This window comes from Ascidiella aspersa, chromosome 3 (genome assembly GCF_963924565.1).
Source record: "Ascidiella aspersa chromosome 3, kaAscAspe10.2, whole genome shotgun sequence".
Taxonomy (NCBI): Eukaryota; Metazoa; Chordata; class Ascidiacea; order Phlebobranchia; family Ascidiidae; genus Ascidiella; species Ascidiella aspersa.
The window spans coordinates 25,426,498-25,447,091 of NC_139449.1; the positions used below are offsets into that span (position 1 = coordinate 25,426,498).

The 20,594-nt window shown below is 37.1% G+C and overlaps 4 protein-coding genes across 4 annotated transcripts; 2 read left to right on the forward strand and 2 right to left on the reverse strand.

The window, feature by feature from the left end:
- Positions 1–430: 430 nt before the first annotated feature.
- LOC146161114 (uncharacterized) lies at positions 431–3,338 on the forward strand. Its single transcript, XM_083385803.1, has 3 exons — positions 431–576; positions 1,926–2,052; positions 3,045–3,338. The coding sequence occupies exons 1-3, from the start codon at positions 477–479 to the stop codon at positions 3,145–3,147; spliced, it is 330 nt and encodes a 109-aa protein (XP_083241929.1). The 5' UTR covers positions 431–476; the 3' UTR covers positions 3,148–3,338.
- Positions 3,339–4,528: 1,190 nt separating this feature from the next.
- On the forward strand, positions 4,529–8,602 carry LOC146161115 (uncharacterized). The gene is made up of 3 exons (XM_083385088.1): positions 4,529–4,616; positions 5,320–5,460; positions 8,445–8,602. The coding sequence occupies exons 1-3, from the start codon at positions 4,577–4,579 to the stop codon at positions 8,600–8,602; spliced, it is 339 nt and encodes a 112-aa protein (XP_083241214.1). The 5' UTR covers positions 4,529–4,576.
- A 415-nt stretch (positions 8,603–9,017) lies between these two features.
- On the reverse strand, positions 9,018–19,435 carry LOC146161116 (cullin-2-like). Its single transcript, XM_083384070.1, has 17 exons — positions 19,298–19,435; positions 19,119–19,221; positions 17,912–18,109; positions 17,355–17,534; positions 17,142–17,252; positions 16,707–16,869; positions 16,395–16,519; positions 15,787–15,954; positions 15,177–15,302; positions 13,175–13,405; positions 12,660–12,734; positions 12,247–12,351; positions 12,003–12,170; positions 11,407–11,559; positions 10,921–10,983; positions 10,604–10,722; positions 9,018–10,128 (listed from the first exon to the last, which is right to left on the reverse strand). The coding sequence occupies exons 1-17, from the start codon at positions 19,405–19,407 to the stop codon at positions 10,116–10,118; spliced, it is 2,211 nt and encodes a 736-aa protein (XP_083240196.1). The 5' UTR covers positions 19,408–19,435; the 3' UTR covers positions 9,018–10,115.
- An 89-nt stretch (positions 19,436–19,524) lies between these two features.
- Positions 19,525–20,364, reverse strand: LOC146161117 (bifunctional 3'-5' exonuclease/ATP-dependent helicase WRN-like). The gene has a single exon (XM_083385524.1). The coding sequence runs from the start codon at positions 20,215–20,217 to the stop codon at positions 19,537–19,539; it is 681 nt and encodes a 226-aa protein (XP_083241650.1). The 5' UTR covers positions 20,218–20,364; the 3' UTR covers positions 19,525–19,536.
- Between the last annotated feature and the right edge of the window lie 230 nt (positions 20,365–20,594).

Sequence of the window (20,594 nt, forward strand, 5' to 3'; positions counted from 1 at the left end):
CGGTATTAGACAAACTTTGTGAGTGACGCAAGGAAGTTTCGTTGTAAGTGTTAGCGAAATGTTTAAAGGCGTCTAGTGATGAAAGTTGCATACCAGGCAAATCAGCATGACATGTTGTGATATTAGCCTTTAGGCTGTAAATATTTTGCTAAACGGGGAGGGGCGGATGCGTGTTGAGTTTCTAAAAATATGCGGGAAACGTGACAACCGGGCTACCCGTCCTTTCTATCTGCCCGCTACATCAGAACTTGTCAATGTTTTGTAAATTGATGCCATCGCATTTTAGTCTGTGTGCGGTGGACACTTGTTGATGCAAACTGCATTGTGTAAGCGTGCAAATTGCATGTACCCTTAAAATGTACTAGTTTACTGACGGATTCCAAAACTAATGGCACGTTTTTTATTATTTCTCTCTGCTAATTTTAGAGTAACAACATAGTCCCGGAAGTGTGAATTTGTTGTACTAAGAGTAAATCATGCATGTTGTCCTGGAGCCACCAGCGCCGACCGAACGCAACGAAGAAAGCGAAACAAAAGCCGACAAATGGGACAGGGAAATAACTATGGGAAGTTTAAGTAAGTAAATTAGTTAACCTTTTTTAAAAAGTTAGTAGACGAAATGCTAGTTACAATACAACTACAAAAGTTGGCTACATGTTCTATCGCAATTCTTATATGTAATCCTTAGCCTTGCTACAAACAGAGTGATTTGACCTTAGTTCAGACTCTAATTAATAGTTCATCACTATTGGTTATTACGACTAAACGAGTAACTTGACGATTTTTATGTTTTATGTTTTTAATATTGCATATTATACAATTCATAAACGCCTAGCAACTTAAATAGCACCAGTCTTCAAATTGGTAGGATTCAAATGGGCGTTTACATACTAATTAACATACCATGCTTGATTTGTTTAATGAATATTTTATTGCTGGTTATAATTTTTAATCTTAGTTAAGAGCGAGTGATTGAAATTAATTTAGCTCTTGTACGTTTAGTCGAGAGTAAAATTCGGTGTGTGGCGATCATTCTTTGAGAAAAAAATCGCAATCGTGCTTTAATTGTTTTGACAACTCGACGACTGCTTCCGCAATTCAAAACACGTCCCTGATTCGCTTTGGTATGTTTTGCTGCCGCCCCGATATAGCCCGCGTGCCCATTTCGACGGTGGAACAGCAATCGGCCACTTGACACAGTTTCACTAATTGTCGCGCCACTTCTGTTAAGCAATGCGCCTGAATAGGCGTGAGATACGAAACATTTGGGTAAGCGCAAGCAGGTCGCTGCAGTCTGCACTGCTGATTTCAAGATTGGCGCTACACACAGCGACGTCGGTCAAGAATGTGCCCGCAGCGAACGCTTGCAATAAACCTGATAAACCAGCCGGTGTACAACGGGTCGACTTTAAACAATTAGGGTTTAGGATGTTCGTTTTGGGAGGGGTAATGATAAAACTAGTAAACATTCGTCAGACTATTAAGGAGTTCAATGCTTTATTTTAAAGTTACGAAAGAAATATCAGTGGGATAATAAAATTGCGTTGACGTTCAATTAATAAAAAACTGATAACTCAAACTTGCAAGTACACACATCAGCCGTCGTTGGTCTCGCCACATAATTATTTCTATTGCATATTTAAGAGGTTTTTCAAGAATGCTATAAACCAGGGGTTCCCAACCTCTTTTACACCGTGCCCCCCTTTGAAAATATTGAGAAAGCAATGGCCCCCTTATTTTAAAATCTATTTAATAAATCTAAAAAGTAAAACAAAGAAAGTAAACTCAAGATCAAGAAGTTACTTATTGCTGTACTTTGATTGTTCTTAAATTTACATTTATTTTCTTTTGTTATAGTGGAGTAGACCTAGAGATGAAAAGTTAAAATATAAAAAAAGACTTAAATTTATACATTTACTTTGCAGTGTTTTACGCGTGCGTTGTCCTCGTTGGTCTCATCCTCATCTACCTTGTGATCGTCTGCGTCAGAAGAATGCTGGCCACTACGCCGCACCCCAGAGTCGTCGTCGAAATAAAGAAGTTCAGAATCAGGCAAGCTATACCGTTTGTTGCGGCTGATATTACCCATTTGGTTTTTCGCGGTCGATTTGGCAGATTCACTTGACTAGCCACCTATTGTTTACGGATCGTTCGTGGAACACAACATTTTATCCCACATAAATGCAGTTTGCAAACAAGTCATTTGTAAAATAACTCAAGTCCAAGTCAAGTCTTTTTGATAAAATAAAAAGTTAAGTCCCAGTCAATTCATTATTAGAGCAAGTCAATTCCATGTCAAGTCCATGTCATAAAAATCAAACGCTAAACTCATAAAATTGGTAAACTCGTTCGACTATAAGCAATAACTTAACTTAAAAACACCAAAAACGTTATATGTAGCAAGCAAATTGTTTTAAGTGCTAAAATTGAGGTAAGTAACCCAATTTATGAAAAAGCTTAACGATTCATTGACTTAAGCCATTCCAACACTACAAGATGCTACAAAAACGTAAACAGCTTTTTCGCAGTTAACACGTAGTTAAAAATCGTAGTCGCTATTTCAAATGTTTGGTATGCTACACAAGTAGAACATAATATGGTTACCCTTACCCGAAAATGCTCGCCGCACCATGGATATAATAATGGGCCCAGACTTGTACCACCTTCCACCCGTCCAGTTTTTCTCAACCCTTGAGTGGCGAGCCAAAAATTTACCACGGTCTGATATCGTATATTTGTCACGTGGTCTGCAAACAGCAGGGGTGCCTATCGAAATAAGCGCTGTGTCAAATCAACATGGGTCGATTTATGTGGGTCTGTACTTGGTAATATTTAAACATATTTTCGGGTGTGGCACCGTTGACGACGACCCTTAAGATCAACACATAATAAAAATGAAGCATGACTTATGTCGCCTCTCTACGCGAAAACTATTAAATTGATTTTGCAAAACCGCTAGTTTTGTTTAGTGTTTATCGGGAACCTTGTGCCACCGAAAGATGGCAATAATAATAAAAATAATCGGTTGTTTTGATATGATCCAGATTACAATCCAAAGACAAGCATTCATCGGAGTCCCTGATTATTTCGAATCAAAAGTGCGACCACAGAACCGACGACGACGTTATTCTCAAAGTTCCCGCCTAAAACACTCTTTTCGATTCTTTACCGATTTTACTATATACGTGCATTTGTTTTCTTTTTTTTGCAATTTTTATAATTAAATCAAAACAAAGTTTTCTAACGACTTCGTCTAAATGTCCCAATGCGAAAAGCTATAGAATGTGTTTTGTATGAATGCCGCGAAATTTGTACAAATATAGGAAAGGGCACGGCGACACGTTTTTCCAACCCAGTTGTCAAATATTAAAGGACAGGTCAGACCAAGTGAAAATATTGCCCAGTATAAAAGAGTATGTGACCGTTTGTGCAACCCTGCGTCAAATCAGTTTTAGATAAAAGACAGGAAATTTATTTAATAATAGTTGTGGAGGGTATAGTCAGTATAGCATCTGCACCTTAAACTATAATCTCGCATAATGTTTGAGCCTTTAATGATTACTTCTTTTAAATTTAGTTTAGTTATAAATGCTCTTTTAATGATAAATTATGTCCGTTTTTCCTGTAAGACTTCGTATTAACATTTATAGTTAGGTAAAATTGGAGCCACACAAAAATAAAACTCTGCAATTTGTGACAATAGTGTTTTTCTGTGCACCGAAAGAGACGCGCCTTCGCTGTAATTATAGTTTTTAAAGCTTGCTTTTGTCAAAATCACTGCGACAACGAACTAGAAACAGTTTCACCTATTTCTTTTGTTCAAGCAAAATTAACTGTTATTCCAAATCCGTTGGAACCTAAGAGGCAAGTGACAATACTGCGCAATGTATTTAGCAATAATTACTTTAGCGCCAAACAAACATAGATATGCTCCTGTGCAAAGGTTGGATGGGGCGTCATAAAAGCAGGCGCCCGTTGGTTTGCCAAGTTCGCCTTAAACCGGTGAACGCCTGCTAAGTACATACGACATAGGACGATGGTTAAGAAAATCCAGGCTGGGATTCCATTTATTTAGCGCTGGTGGGAGAAAAGAAGTCAATATAAGAAGCGAAGGAAATCGTTTACATTCGAGCAGAATTAAGTGTATGGGTTTTGGAACGAGCATAACATTCTCGTTTAACTCCTTACAAAATAAGATATAAGTTAGTTATGTAGGACATTTAGACCAGCCATAAAGCCTAAAATCAAGTATAAATGTTTTTAGGCAAAATGTTACGATAACTTTAGGATTGTTGGCTGACATTATTTATTTGGCTGACATTATTTATTTTCACATTCAAAGATTTTTTTATATTTGTTGACTATATCAGCTAAAAATCGTATCGATTAATTTGACGCATGTTTAACCGTCACTTCAGAACCGTATAATATGGTTTGACGGTCACTAAAAATAGTATAAGCGTATACGTCTTGGACACCTTGTTGAAGTCGGTCGCTTATATTATTTCTTTTTTATTTGCAGGTTTTTTTTATTTTTAAAACTCTTAATTATTGTCAGTCACCTTCGGAAGTGAAAATGTTGAAGTTGCTCTCTCTTATGTTCTTCGTGTGCGGAGGTAAATTAGATTGTTTTTTGATGCAAAGGTGTGTCAATAATAAATGCTGATTAATGCTGACATCACGCCCGGCAAAAATGTTGACTAGCGATTAACGGTCAAGAACGCAGCTAATCGCTATCGTAGCCGAAGGTCAACACGTTCTTATTATAGGCAGTTCCTTGAAACTGATAAGTCATGCATTAGTTAAGCTGTTCGTCAAGTCTAAAGTTTGGTAACATTTCGGTTCGAAAACTAGGTTTATCCCGTCTAATTAAAATGTATAAATAAACCCTATGGAAATATTTCACAAACGATCGGTATAATTAACCATACGGCGATGCAAGGCGCGAAGGCCTTTAAAGGTGTTGTATGGACGAATAGGTTAACAGGCGGGTCAAGGGAAGCGCTCGGCATATTTCCTCAATGAATATAATTCAAAACTAAATTTCGATGACATTTCAAACCTTACGACAATTTATTAAGGCTCGCATATAGTTATTTATATTTTTTTCGTTTAACGATAAAGTTCGACCTAAGTTTATAAAGTTCGGCAAAATGTTTATATCCGGTCCGCGATCGTAAATCCTAACAGTTATCCGGCCCACGATGGTCAGGCCTTACAGTTATCTGGCCCGTTATGAAAAAGTTTGGTGATCCCTGGTCTAGACAAACAGTCGGATTGAAACTATAGTAACTGAAATAGCAAATGTTGTTTGTCAAGGTTTGGCACTAAGCTGCCATAATTACGAGGCAAATTCTCTTGATGGGTTTCCGGACACAGCAAGTACGTCGGTGCAAGACTGCGCGTCAGGATATGATTTTTGTGCCACTCTGGCCTGGACATCCACCCTTACATCGTCAGGTAGGGTATTCTAATTGGAACCGTCAACCACTAAGGGCACTGGGAAACCCCGAAAGTATGCTATCACGATATGTTATTAATCACGATGACATTACTTGTTTGTTGTAGATGAATTCTTGTTTTAGGTCGAAGATTGCCAAAACCTAATTATCTTTACGGGGAAAAGTTTGTTGATTGATTACGCTGAATGCTTTGCGTTGATTGACAATTTTACGTTTTATTTACTTAAAATTTTTACGCAGCTCTGGCCCAATCGTTAGATTTGTGTCCAAGTGAACCCGCCATTTTTGAACACGTCAATTTGTTACAAATAAGCTTACACATCATGTTAGTGTTGTTAATGTAAAGACTTAAATTTCTTTACCAGAAAATGCTCAAACGTCTCTGCCTTAACAAGGTTTTGTTACGCATTTAAAGTCAGTTAAGTCGTTACGCCACCCAGCATAAATAGAAAACACGCAGAGAGCTAAAAAGGCAAATAATTTTGATTGAACCGACGCGCGAAATATCTTGATAACGAGTGCCTTGCACTAATAGGCGCCTGTTTCTCACTCAAATAAATCTTTTAAAAAATAATAAATAAAATTAACAGTTAGTTGAATAACTTTGCAGGATCTTTAACAGCGAAAGGGATTTTTACCGAATGCTTACAGTATTATTTTTTTGTAAAAAGAAATCGTTAACCTTAAGCATCGAAGGTAGGCTAATCGCGCTTAATAGAATACGTCACAGTCGTCACACATATTCTGCCAAACAAAAATCGCCGCCAAAAGACGTTGAACGACATTTCCCGAGCGCAGCCGATCTTGATAAAAGTTAATTCGCGTGCGGTCGCGCAGCTTACTTGGCATCGCGCGGCCTAATCTCCAAGCGCCGAACCAAAAAATGCCTAATCATGGTTGACGCCCGGCGGGCTCCTATCTGCGCCGACATCTTTCTGCGAATAACTGTGACTGCTTCGGGGCAGGTCATCTTGATTTAATGTTGATTTAAAAAATACGCCGGCGCTTTTTTGGTTGCATGTGAAAGGTCCCGTCCCTGGTCGCCGGAAAAAACATCACGATTTTATCACCGAAACATTCCTTTTTTCGGTGTCACGTAATTACGCCGCCTGTTTGCACGTTGAAAGCTTTTTTCCCGGTAAAGATGCACCGCCCACGTTTGTGATCCAATAACGTGGGTTGTTTGTTGTGGTTCGTATCTTAGGTCGAATTTCGCCATTTTGGATCAGTGTGGGCGCACGTGCGCTCGTTTTATAGAATAGGAAAACACCCCCAAAAAATATTTCGAATGTGTGCAGTTATCGGCCAGATGCTTCTTCACAATTAGTTGTTTTGCAAAAATAAAAAAAAATCACAAAAAAACGAAAATGTATTTTTTTCGCGCGAGATCAATCTTGGTCCACGCTACACAAGGCTGTACGAGTATACGTCTTCCGCAAATCTACTTAATGTACACAAAGTCGATCTTACAATCGCCCAGTAATCCGATTTCGCTAAAATTATTTGTCGACAAGATACTATGTTTACGTCGAGCAGTAGTATAGGTTGAACTACAAGCGCTGAGTTGCTATTGGCTGTTTTTGATACGCATTTGTTTTGCAGATTAAAATTGCCAGCGCATTATAAAATTGGAGAACCTGTTTCTCATGTATCATTTCTGCGGACATGATGTTCTACAATAAAGCTGCAAAATCGGTTAACCCTTTTTTTTATAAGAAAACCTGCATAAAAAGTTAACCAAATCCGAAATTTGCGTATTTTTGATTCAACTTAAACATTTAACTGGGAAAATGTTTAGCCATTTAATCAACAAAATGTCTTGATAGCAGTAATCCTGTAGTGAATAAAATTAGGCTGAGGCCACCAACAAACATTTTTCTTGGATTTATTTTAATTTTGGTGTTTTACAAATTACAGTTTGATTTTCAACCGTTGTTTAATTTGTGGTCTCAATTCGGCTCGTCAGCCCTGTTTAAAACGCAAACCTGTTTTCAAATAAAAACTGTATAAAAACACATATTATTTTGTTTTTGAAGATATATTTTTAACATCATTAAGTACGTAAACACGTAATATCCGATATTTATATCATGGCTCGCAATGTCAACTTTATATTTTTTACCTCGAGAACAAGATATAATTAGGCTACGTCCATTATTATAGCATGGAGATAATTAATTTTAATGATAGTTCAGTTTTGCTATAAAGTTATTGAAATATCTTATGTTTTGTTGAAAAAAAATTACCCTTTAATGTAACTATTGAAGTGCTCTTTGGGCTTAGTGCAACAGAGCTAGTTTAAGGTGCTTTGCTCTTGAAAAAGCGAACTGTATCTTTTTAGTCAACGAAATATTCCCCAACTGACACCAAAGACAGTAATTATTTCTGTAATGCTTTACGTCAGTGTTTCTCGAACAAGCTACGGCTAAAGTATTTGCTCCAGGGATGGGGGATTTTTAAACATGTTTTTATGGAAAATAAAATTCACCAAAATTACTAAAATGGGATTTTTTAAATAGTGAAATGTTTCACTTAAATCCACATTTTATGTCTCCAGGCGCAATATTGGTATTCTTAAAATTATAATTTTCGTACGAAATCCCATCTAAACATGTAGTGACAGATGTGTTGCAAGTTATTGGTCTTATGCAAATAAATTCTCATATATTTTAAACCTACACCAGCGGTATTGATAATACCAACGAATCTGTGGAGTGTGGAAAAACAAGTGTTTAGTGTGTTGCGAGGCAAGTTGACGGTGATAAACGGAAATTCATCGTTGTCTGCTTTTACGCATTTGATGAAAAGCTCGAATTGGTTGTAATTTATAAAAACTATAGTTTCGCCACTTTTTTCGGTATTTTGCTTGCATTACGACCTGTTAAAATTTGCACAGTCATATCTAAAACTTTGTTATTTCTGTAAAACTCCTCTTTACCTATGAACTTATTTGCACACTAAACTTTTACTACGGTTTCGCAGAAAAAGTGAATTTCCAGAAGGCTCTTTGCACCACCTCGTCTGTGTGCAAATCGTTCTGCAACGCTCTGGTATTTGACAAGGAACTAGGACCCATCACCAACCAATGCCAGCACCAGTGCTGCAACTCTGACGGTTGCAACAAAAACGTACTTCGCTAAACGACCACCGTCTCAGCACATTTTCTCGTAGAATGTAGTAGAGTAAATGACAAGCACTTAAACTGTATACTGCTTAATAAACGGTTAATCATTATACGCTACAATTTCTGTAGGATTGTAAAGTCGAATTAAAAAGTTTAGCTGTTGTAAAATTCGCAGATATTTTAGACACCTAAAAAAAAATAAAAATGTGTAAGTTTTCTATAAGAAACATGCATTGTAGAATGTTTTCTGCTAAGTCAGTTTTGAATACTAATTTAATTGTATTTCAACCAACAACAAAAATGCAAAATTGTGAACTACCCACATGGCTCGATATTTATATCTTGTTGGGTTGCTAGTGAACTAAAATGTGAAGTTAGATGCGGACAGCATTTTGCCTAAAACAACATGGGAATCTTAATTGACATTTAGTACGACGTATTTTTATTAAAAAAGCAACAGCAGCATCAACAGGCCAGGAAAAACACAGAACAAGGGCATTCCAACCAATTCCTAGCAAAGGTCTACGAGTTAAACTGGCAAACCTGTGGGATAAACCAACTAAAGCTTTGGAACAGCCAAATATTAATTTGGTTAGGTTAGCTTTTCCTATACGCAGCTTTAATATTATTATATCTTTCTGACTGGGGTGGCATCATCAATGACCTTAAACAGTCTGTTACGAAATCAAAATAAATCGTTTATACAAATAAATAAATAGTTTGATCACACGTTGAACTTTTAAAACAGACAAGAGGAATATGCAAAAATTAACTGAAAAAAATATTAAACAGGCAAGGTAAATGTAACAAAAAGCAAAAGGCCAGTCCATTTTTTTACTAATTGAGCCGTGTTTGTTCCAATATTACATACATAAAGGGTTGAATATTACAAACGTGTAATTAGATTATTTTGTTTATAATTCGTCGTTAATGACTAATGCGACCAGTCGACCACATTTTACTAAATAAGTAATTTAAAAAACTTCGAATGGCCCCTTTAAAAAAACACTAAACCGCAAATCATCGATAGAGAAAATCAAAACAAGCGGGCGGTTTAACCATTTTAGTAGAGGTGTCGCTTTTATTGTATCTCTTAATGTCAAACAGATTCAAGATTCGATAAGTGCCGCAATATAAATTAGATATAGATAAAATACGAACTTTACGACCAGTAGGATGTCTTTGCAGTTTGGAAATATTGAATATTTTAGGTATGTAGCCAATGGTTGTTAGTTTGATTTCAAATAGCGGCAACGACCAACAACACACAATATTCATCCAGAATTTTAAGCAACCAAAGTCGAGTTTGGCAAACGATTTTAATCGATATCCTATTAGTTTCGGTTAAATCGCTAACTGCTCAGGTACTCTAGTTTGTTTCAAAGCGTAAAGGCAGACAAGCCGGGTAAGAGGGGATATAGCTGTTGGAGAGAGGCTCATGTGCAAAGATGTGCTGAACTCCTTGGACGTCGAACTTCGGCGCGGTGAGGTGGCACGAATCCGTTACATTGTCAAGAGAAAAAACGCGATCAGGCAACATACCTAAACAAACCAAATAGTGATAATTAACCCACAGCCTGAAAATATATTCGGAAAGTTGCGGTTTAGGACGATCGTGCGACTGCTGTGCTGTTCTTGTTCTCAGAAACTTGGCTTGGTTCGTAAAAGATACGCTGACGCCAAGCAACAAATTACTGTTTTACCAGGTGAAGGTTTTGGGCGTACTACATTGAATGGTTGGTATATAAAAAAACATACAAAGTTGTTGAGAATAAATCGACGTGGATTGTGTGAATAAAAGGATGTGTGTTATATACTATTCTTTTACGGACAAAACTGAAACCACTTAAGATTAAAAAAGATCAGATCAACTTATACATAAATGCAGTATACAGGCAGTGTAGGGAATCCGCGATTTTTAAAAAGTTTAAAGCCAAATTGAAATTAAATTGGGCCTAAATATAAAACTACGCATGCTTTCACCGTCTTCTTTGTTAAGTACGACACGATATCTCACCTGTAATGATCTGGTGTTTCGGGCGATCGCTCGATGTACCCCTTGTCGATTAAAGACTCGATTGATCGCTTAATGGCAGCAATGGTGGGAGTAAAGTGTAGCCTGGCTTGAGTGATAACCTAAGTTGAGAACATAACCAAAATTAAAAAAAGCACAAAAAAGATATTAATTAACTAAAAAGAGGAGAAAGTGGGACAGGATTTTAGTGGTTATTTGTGAGGAATTTTTTCAGGTGGAACAGTGTTTGAACAACTTTTAGGTTAAAAAAATCCAGAGCAGCAACTGTATTCGCAAAGTGCATTGAATATATTGCTTACCAGTTCGAGGAGACTGTTGTGATTGAGAGCCTTCCGCGCCTTTATGACGCGAACAATTGCCGCCTAAAAATAAAAAGCCGCGCCTTAAAAATCCAACGGTGTAATATATTACCATTGACTTATAGCTTTTTAACACGTTTGTGATGTTATCCACAAACAATTGTCATACAGTTCAACCCATTTAAAACGATTAATAGGACAATAATTCGTTTAGTAGCTGTGCCTAATTATTAAGTGTCGTAAATCCGAGAAACTCGGATGTAAAAGAAACTCAAAAACAAATGATACAAAAAAACTCAAAATTCTCTGACATTTACCTTGATGCGCGACACTTAAAATATATAATTTTTACGAAATGACGGGGGATAATTTCAACGAAAATATAAGCAAACATTAATAGGGTAACAAATATAGGTATTTTTCATTCGTTTATTCGAACAAAGGGCTTCGTATCTATCCCTCCAAAAATTGCTCCCGGGGTCTTACCTGGAGGTAGAGTTTGCGGTCCTCATCTACAGAGGAGCGGGTCTGCTTGGATTCGGCCACCTGCTCCTTGGGAGAGGGAGCCATAGAGACCTTGAAGCGGGTCCTCTTATTTGAGAAGGACTCGTTTACGATCAGAACGGAGGTAGCGCAGAGCTGTGAGAAAAAAAAATGTTGAAAAATGAATTTATATTGTAAAGGGCAAACCTTGTTAAAAATTAAGTAATTAATTTTAGTCGTTAAAGTGATAAAAAGCTTTATTCTAAAGGTCTCCGCAACGCTGCCTACCTGATATTGACCCTGGTGTATTTTATATTTTTCTTACATCAACCAGTAAGTCGCAATGCGTTTATACAGAGGATATACTCTGCAAGGAAGATTGGAAAGCAGGAAACTTCAATTTAGGCGAATGATTAAAAATGTGTTACAATTTGACAAGGGCGGGAATAATAACTCACAATAAAATTGGCCCAGGATCAGTTAGCGGTATACAGAGCTATAATTCCCAAAGTATTCAAACCGCCATGTATGTGCTAGCCTAGAGCTTCAAAACGCCAAGAGGGCAAAAAATGTGGTAAAAGCCTAAACAAAATATTAACCTTGCTGGAATCCTTGGTTTGCAAAATGCTGGCGTCGATTAGGGACTGCACGCTGCGAAGAACATCACCGCTGTCCAGATGCGTGCTGCGCGATACTTCATCAACCGTCATTTCTGCGACTTCATTGTAGTTTAGAACGATCGCAAGTTGGTACGTCGACATTGTGATCTGAAATAAAACAATGTGGCAAAAAATAAACCCTACAACAAGAGACATTTTTTTCCAATCACGGAGTAATACTTACAAAGTAGGCTTTAGACTCGGTGAACATTTTGACTTCGGCTTGGGAAAGGTGTTGGAGCCAGGTTAAGTTGCGACCGTTGAATTGCGATTTGTAAAAACCTTCGAACTGCGGAAAAAAATATACAACTCGTGAAACATTATTACAGTATAGAGAGATGCCTGGTTCAGAACACCGAAATTTTAAGTTTTAAACACACCTATTCCACGTTAGCCGGATGCAAAGATGAAAAATAGTTTTACTGATAATAATACAACTGTCAAATAATCAATAAAAGGTTAACATTTTTTCTGTCTATTACGGCAGAAAAGTAAACAGCGACATTTTCTACGTCCAAGAACTGTGGACAATATACTTGCTGAAAAAGTTCAACTAAACCAGAACTAAGTTTAAAAATAGACGCGCGTTTATTTTACCTTTTGAACGCACTTTACGAGAGCTTCTGGAAGAATGAAGTTCGACTGACTTGAATTCAGTGGCCAAGCACCAGCCTGAAAAGTAAAACTTTATTACAGTATGAACTCAACCGGAAACTTTTCGAAAGAACAAATTATGACATGTTGAATCATTATGTTTTACTACGATACGTAGATTTTGAAAACAACTTGATTATAAAGCAGTTAAATTAACCACCATCAAGAAATAGTTAACACCCAAGTAAGGCGTCATTCAGTTTTAAAACCAAAGCGTTACAAAATACACATAGCTTTAAAAAAACGCGTGATCAACTCCGCTTTTTGTAACACAAAACCACTTCAACCGATTAAAACAGTGTTATCTTGAATATTAAAATTTAGTACAAAATTAAAAAAAAATGTTTCTTTTGTTTAAAAAAAGTATTTAACGTCATCATTGCTGTTTTTTAGCTGCGCGCACATACACAAAAAATCAAACACTCCTAATCTAAAACCTGCGAGTTGTACGCGCGCACCTGCAGGATGTTGACGTTCATGCCGGGGCCGAGCTGGTCGCCCGACTGCGCCACCGACTCGTGGAACTTTCGCGTGTGCTCGGCGCTCATGCGCACGTCGCTGAACATGCAGTGCAGCTTGGAGGTGAAGTCGTAGCCGCACACGTCCTTGAGCCGGTTGATCATCTGCTCCTCCATGTCCATCACGCATGCGCTGTGAATGAGACGCTTGGCCAGCGCGCGGCTGTAAAACTGCGCGCAACAAAACGGTAGCGATTAGGGTAGAGCAGTGGTTCTTAACCGGGGATCGATCGAGCCCAAGGGTTCGGCCAGAACGTCCTCTGAAACATAAATGCTGTTATTCCAGGCTAAATTTGAATCTATTATGTGTGCAAAGTGTCAGGTAACGTTATAAATTGAAATTTTGGCCAATTTAACCTCTATAAATGCACATTTGTGATTTGAATATGCCCAGTTTCAGCTGCTAGGAAGAAACGAATACTGAGAGAAAATTTGGGATTTCGACGAAAGCTTGCAGAATAACATAGGGGTTTCACAGGTTATCAAAAGTTAACAATCACTGGGGTAAAGAAATGCTGTGGCAGGCGACGCGTATTGATTTTGGTTGGTCGACAGTTTTGCCGTTTCGCAGCCGTTTGTTGCAGGGCTAGGGCCACAGTAAAACAGCACCGGGGGCCACAAACCGTATTTCCAATTGGAAGGGCTCCGGCTCAGCTTCGGAGTGGTAGTTTTTAAAGTTGCTTCAATACAGGTTAAATGAAGTTACATTTGATCACTTAACTGCTTAGTTAGTAGTTTTCATTTCAACAATTTAAAATACTTTCTCACTAGGGTAGATAAAAATTTAATGTTTCAGCTCCTAAAATTTTAAAATGGCTCCGGCTCCACAAAAACATTAAAAATGGCTCCAGCTCTACAAAACTAATAAAAAATGGCTCAAGCTCCGACTTAACAATGGCTCAAGCTTCGACTTTTACAAAAATGCCTAGGCTCCCCGGGTCGGATTGCTCCAAGTTTAAGGGTCTGACGTGCCAGGATCACGAGTTCATACGTTTTTCTTCCATGGCCTACAAAGGGTTGGAGGCTGCGGACGTTTTAAGGGTTTTGTTTTCGTCGATGTTGGTTACAATTTGGAGGGGTTTTGTTGGACCACAATTCAATTTTTTTTAATATAGGATATTGAATAAGCAATAATAAAAATGAATATCTCTGTATAACAAAACATGGATATATATTTAGATTCATGCCATTTTCCCAAAAGCTGGAAGAGGCTGTGTAAAATGTCAGTTGTCATTAAAAAAAACACATATTACAACATATATTGTACAATTAAAAGGTATTTCTAGTCAACATATTGCGCTGTGATAACATTTTATATCGTTTTTCCTGTTTAGTATGGTGAAAGGTTTTATTTTTTTAAGGGACACATTTGGCGTTGCCTATTCATAAGCTAAAATCAGTTAACATTTTAAACAATAGAGCCAAACTTGGTACAAAAAAACTGATAAAAGCGATATCATCTAACCCAGCGGTTCCCAAACTGGGGTCCGCGGACCAATTGGGGTCCGTGCAGCTGTTTCAGAGGGTCCGCAATGAGAATTGAATTAGTCTTCAAGTTTTTCAACATTAGTCTATGAGCGAATGTTTTTAAACATTAGTATTAGTCTATGTTTTAAACATTGTCTTTCACCAATCTTAGTCTTCGTTTATGCTTTATTATTCGATAATAAAGCGTGTTTTATTGTCTCTCGTGACATCATAAAGCATCTATTATGCTGTACTACCTGTTATCAGCGATTCGTTCGCATTAGTTAGAAAGTTGTGACTGCACTAGTGTACTACAAGAAACATGGCTCAACTGACCCTTGATTTTTATAGGGCCGCGAAATATCAATATAATCGCAAAGGGTCCACTAGGCAATTTTTTAGAAAAGTTTGGGAACCGCTGATCTAACCTAACGAGTAAAAATTAGATAAGTTCGACACAGATAAATGGCCTAACCTTTTGAAAGACGTCCTTGTCGTCGATGTAGCGAAACACGACGATCGAATTTTTAAGTTTGTCGTCAGCATCTTCGGTAGAACCTTTTGAGCAGCGCCTCAAAATGCTGTCGCAGTACTTGGACACCTAAAAATCGACAGCCGATTCAGAAATTTTTAGATTAATGGTATCAGGTACGAAATCACGTCGACGACTTAAACGAACAACAGTGGAAATGTGGTTTTACTTGGATGATTCTAGTGGTTCTGCAAAACCTTGAAACACAGAACATCTGACACTGGCGCTGAATTCTGCTCACACTTACACCCTTACAGGTAATTAATCGTGTTGTTGGTATAAAACGGTTCCGGAAACCATTGCGAAAATTGCGACGCGCAGATTTATTTTAAAGGTTTCTATCACCTGACATGCGGCCATAGTCCATGGGAATGCAAATAGAGCGTTGTTCCCACAGCAAAGTGCTACACGACCGTTTAATCTTACAAAAAAAGAAAACGCTGTTATGCAATCGGTTCGGAAATGGTACCGAGTATATTTTACCCAAAATTGAGTATATTTTACCCAAAAGAAAACGATAAAAAACTAAAATAAAGTATGAGACAACTCCTACCATCTCTGGCGCGCGGCAAGGCTGCTTCGGCTCGCTGAAGTTGACCACGGCGGTACAGGCGCGATCCAGTGCCGAAATAAAGTGCTTGTCATCGCGGAACAGACTGTGGATGAGGCCATAGTAGCGCCGATGGACCTCCAACACCGCCTCCACGAAACGCGTCGGCATCTGCGGAATTTTTTCAAGTGGGAGAAAAGGGTGTTTTTAATTTCCGTTACAAGTTATGCGACGGCGATATTGATGTAGTGATCCCCCAAGGAAGATAGTTAAAATTACGGAGTAAAATACATTCTACAAGCATTTAAATTGCGTAAAACAAAATTGTCCATAGTTCTATCTTGGCTCCAGCGGCCCAGCATGAGATGTTTAGTTACTGTTTATATTGTGTCTTCTAGCAACGAAACTTATATTAACTCTATATGGTATTACTTCATAAAAAATCTTGTGGACCTCTTCGATAGGTCACCAATCACCATGGATCAGTTTTCGGAATTTTTTATACCACAAAAAACAAGCTGCATTTTTTTATTGAATCACATATATATGTGTTTTATGAGTCTAAAATACAGTTAACTTTATGAAGCAGGCAGAAACACACATGCACCTACATTTTGGCCTTGAATTGCCTTTATCGCTTCCAATCCATTCTCCTTGATGTGAGCTTCCAACTCAGTAACCATGTGGCTCAGACCTTCCGGGGCAGACTTGAGAAGCATGTACATGTGCAGCAGGTCTGGACAGAAATCGTTATCAAAGCTCACGTCAGCTACAAAACTGACTTTTTATATTGTCGTTAAGTAAATTTAAAAGGTTGTATCTTTCATGAAAAAAAAAAGTCTTAGTGTTAATTAGGAATAATATAAACTTGAAAAATATTATGTTCAACCAACAAGTATACATGTTATAGATATATTTCTGACCTTCACGTCTATCATGTCTAATCATTTGTCGGCATCCAGCTTGGAGAAAATTCACATGATCGAAAATAACCCGCTGTTGACATTCCAGTGTGGCCTTCTTATATGAGGTCTGATTGAGAAACTTGCGACTTCGCATTTCCTCCTCAGTCAGTAAAACTAAGACCTGCAATTAGGAAAACAGAATGACCATTTTGGCACAAATTTAATGATAAGTTATCATAGTATTGTTTATTTTTCCTAAAAAATGTTGTATTTTATATTGCTTTTATTATAGTAGTTAGTATTTTTAATTTGTTCAATGAAAACACATGGAGCAATCAGCTTCAAATCACAACTAAGATGTTGAGCAACAAGTCAACAACCATGTGGCCCATACTAACATAATCCTTAAATTTTAGAGATTTTTTATTGGCTATTGGACAAAGGAAAACATACTTGCTTCATGTAATCTGAACAAGTCGAGTCAACCAGCAGTGCATTTGCTTTGGCCCTGTAGAATTCACCTGTCTGTTGAAGGAATGGCTTTTCAAAGAGGTCTTCATAAAGCTAAAAAGGACAACTATAATGAAAATCTTGTCTTCACAATGTCCAACTATTTTCTTACATTTCAAAGCATTTTTTACCACTGGTTATTGCAAATTAACCAACCTGAAGAGGGTTTTTCCGTTTATACTCTTCGACTATCACCAGGGAGCTGACCGTGGAGTTTACAACCTGATGATTGACAGTTTCATTTTTTCGATCCTTGGTGATCTCCGTTAAGACGTGCTCAACAAGCCTTTCTTTCAGCGGCTCTATCATTTCAGTCCTCCAGCATTCAAGGGCAAGCTTAGAAAGTTAAGAAGATCTTCTTGAGACTGTTTCATAAGTCTTTAATTGTTTAGTAGAAGACCTTTTGTTGCATGATATGAATCAGTAAAGCGCTAACATGCACTACAAATTTGCTTTAATTAGAAATGTTGCAAGTATGTTTATGATTTAAACCGCAATTTCATTGCACTTTTTACAATAAACATAAAATGAAATATCTATAAATAGCAAACACTGGACTGGATTCTGTGTAACAAGTCCATAATAAACGCACACAATTTTACAACCTTTGACAGGAAGTAATTTTTTAAATTAGGAATATATATTAAATATGAGGTACCGAATATCAGTGAACATAGTATTACCAAAAAAAGCCAGGAACCTGTATTAGCTACCTCTCTTATTTCCAGCATTTGTTCTTTATGCTCCGGTGGAAAGCAGTAGTCAAAGTCGGCATGATAGGATCTTGACTTCTTTATGTATTGTGTGTTAAAGTGGTGGTAGAGTTTGTCTAGGTAGGAAGCGCCTTTGCTGTACACCAACCAATGTTTGGCATAAGCTGAAAGCAATTCCACATTTTCTTCGCTTATTTCCTGTAATGCACATTAAACAGCTGAAAAACAAATCCTAAAAAGTATTTCCTTTAGACCTTGAGATATAAAAAAGTGTAGAACAAAAAAAATTGTGGATAAGTTTTAACGGCAGAGCACCGATATGACTTCATACGGCGATGAAAAAATAATAAAATGAAGTTATTTAAATCTAATGGTTTTAGGTAATTAGGCCAAAAAAAGCTTAGCTAACTTTTTGAAAAATTCATCTTTTAAAAAAACTTTTTTTTTTTTACAACTCACATGAACATTGAAATAGATTGAAAAACAATTGCATTTCAAATGAGCGAACAAGATCAAACGGCCATTTTTATTATGCTTTTGCTATATGGACCACAAGTAGCTATTCAAAAGCATTTCAAGAACAAAAAAATTGCAGTGCTCAGGGCAATCCACATAGTCAACTTACACACAACTTGTACACTTTCCGCAACAGCATCCAAAACACATTTTTGTATTTTTTATTTTGTTAACATTGTAGTTTTATTGTGTTTCACATTACTTTGGAATTACTTTCGCTTTCTGCTTCAGTCAACCATCGAATTTTACTATAAATTTTGACTCAAAATTGAGAATAAACCATGAATGAACTGTTATCAGCTACTGCAGCGATAATTCCAGGATTGTTTTAAAATAATAACACAACAAAAGGATGTCGTTGAAGGCGATTTTAATCGTGGAGAAATTATAATCTGCTTTACGGTCAAAATGACTGTTGGCGGCAATTTTAGGTAAATCGCTTCCCACCTCATATGTGGTTATTCTAATAAACTAAAAATTTGCATGCTATATAAGGTAACCTAGACTTAGAAATAGTCAGGAAGTTTTAACATTTTAACAGTTACCTGAATGTTTTGTGGTGCGGACCAAAAACCAAACCACGCCGCGGGCCACAGGTTGCACACCCCTGTACTAAGTAACAATACTACTATTTCGCATTAAGTATGGGCTTTGATCCCAATTTATTAGACATTTCTTCTTGCATAGTCACCTTATACAACTCTAGGACATGCTTGCACAAAAGCTCCTTTGTTTCACTGTAAAGAGTTTCACTCAGTGTCTCTGGATAACCAATGCATATTGAGTAGACATCGCTAAAAGCAAGCATCCAAATTTAATAATCCAGCTCATAAATACAGAAGTAAAATCACAAAACATAAAACTACTTACGAAAAGCGCTCATTCCAAACAACTCTTTCCAGGGGTTTTTCTGAAATGACTCGGTGAACTGTGTCCGACAACCTTCCCCAGGTTGCGGGAAAATCCACTTCGCGTGACATTGAATGCAAATTTCAGATTATAACTTTAGGATAAAGCCTAAATAACATATTCAAAAGAAAATACTTTATTTGGAGAAAAGCATAACTATTATACTTTATAACAAACAGACTGGTCAAGGGTATAACAAGTTACTTGACACTTTTTAGTTTTTTGTCAAGTTCATTATACAGAAGCAAAGAAACAAAAGCATCAAGAGCTGAATAGTTTAACTGATCTTCTGACAGTGGGAAAGAGTCCCATCTGCCTTTTCTAACTGATGTCTCTTTCGGCAAATCCTTGGACAAAACATGACGACATAGTCTAGTTAAGCTCCATTTTTGAGAAGAATTTAATACTTTATTGGCAAAGTCACTTAATTCAAGATGGCTTTCCAGTACTTTGGAAGAAACATTGTCAAAGTCTCTGTGTAATTTCCAGAGGTCTCCGGAAATATTAAGTCCGACCTTAGTAATTTGTGGATCTTCCAGGAGACAAAGTAGTGCTTTGGGGATGCCACCCATTTCTGATATATGAAATACAAAACAAAAGTCTGAGGAAGGGCAAATTTGCAAAACAGCAACTTTAGAGCCACCATCAGCCCCATAGGTGACTGGCCATTCAGCATCAAGAGCTAAGACATTTAAATTTTTCTTTACTATAGTCAAAATTTCACTGCAGAGCAGATTGCAGTCCTGGGATTGGTAAGAATAAACAACTCTACAAGTTGTGGGTAACTTTAAAATAGGCAAAATAGAATTTGGTTTGCATTCTCCTGAGTCACAAGAGCTTGCTGTTGATTTTTCCATCCATCCTGGTAATTTCCGAGGCATAATATGAAGAAAATTAAATCATATGTAATTCGTATTGAATGCTCTCTGCAATTTAACAGACTGCTTTACCAAAATTCATCACTTAAAGCTAAAGATTGTTGTTACATAAAACATATTGTTTGGAAAATGCCAGTCAGGTATATTTTAATCATCCTAATATCAATTGAAGTAAAATATAAAAAAAATTTGAGCTTCTTGTACAGATAGTTAAGAAGGGTCAACAAATACTGAATATGACCCCAAAATTAGTCATAGACCTGAATAATAGCTTTGTTCAAAAACATTTATACTTATTGCATCTCTATTTTTCATTATGAATCTGTGTTATATGTTGTTATTTTATTTCGAGAGAAAATGTTTCAATAGCATCTGTAAAA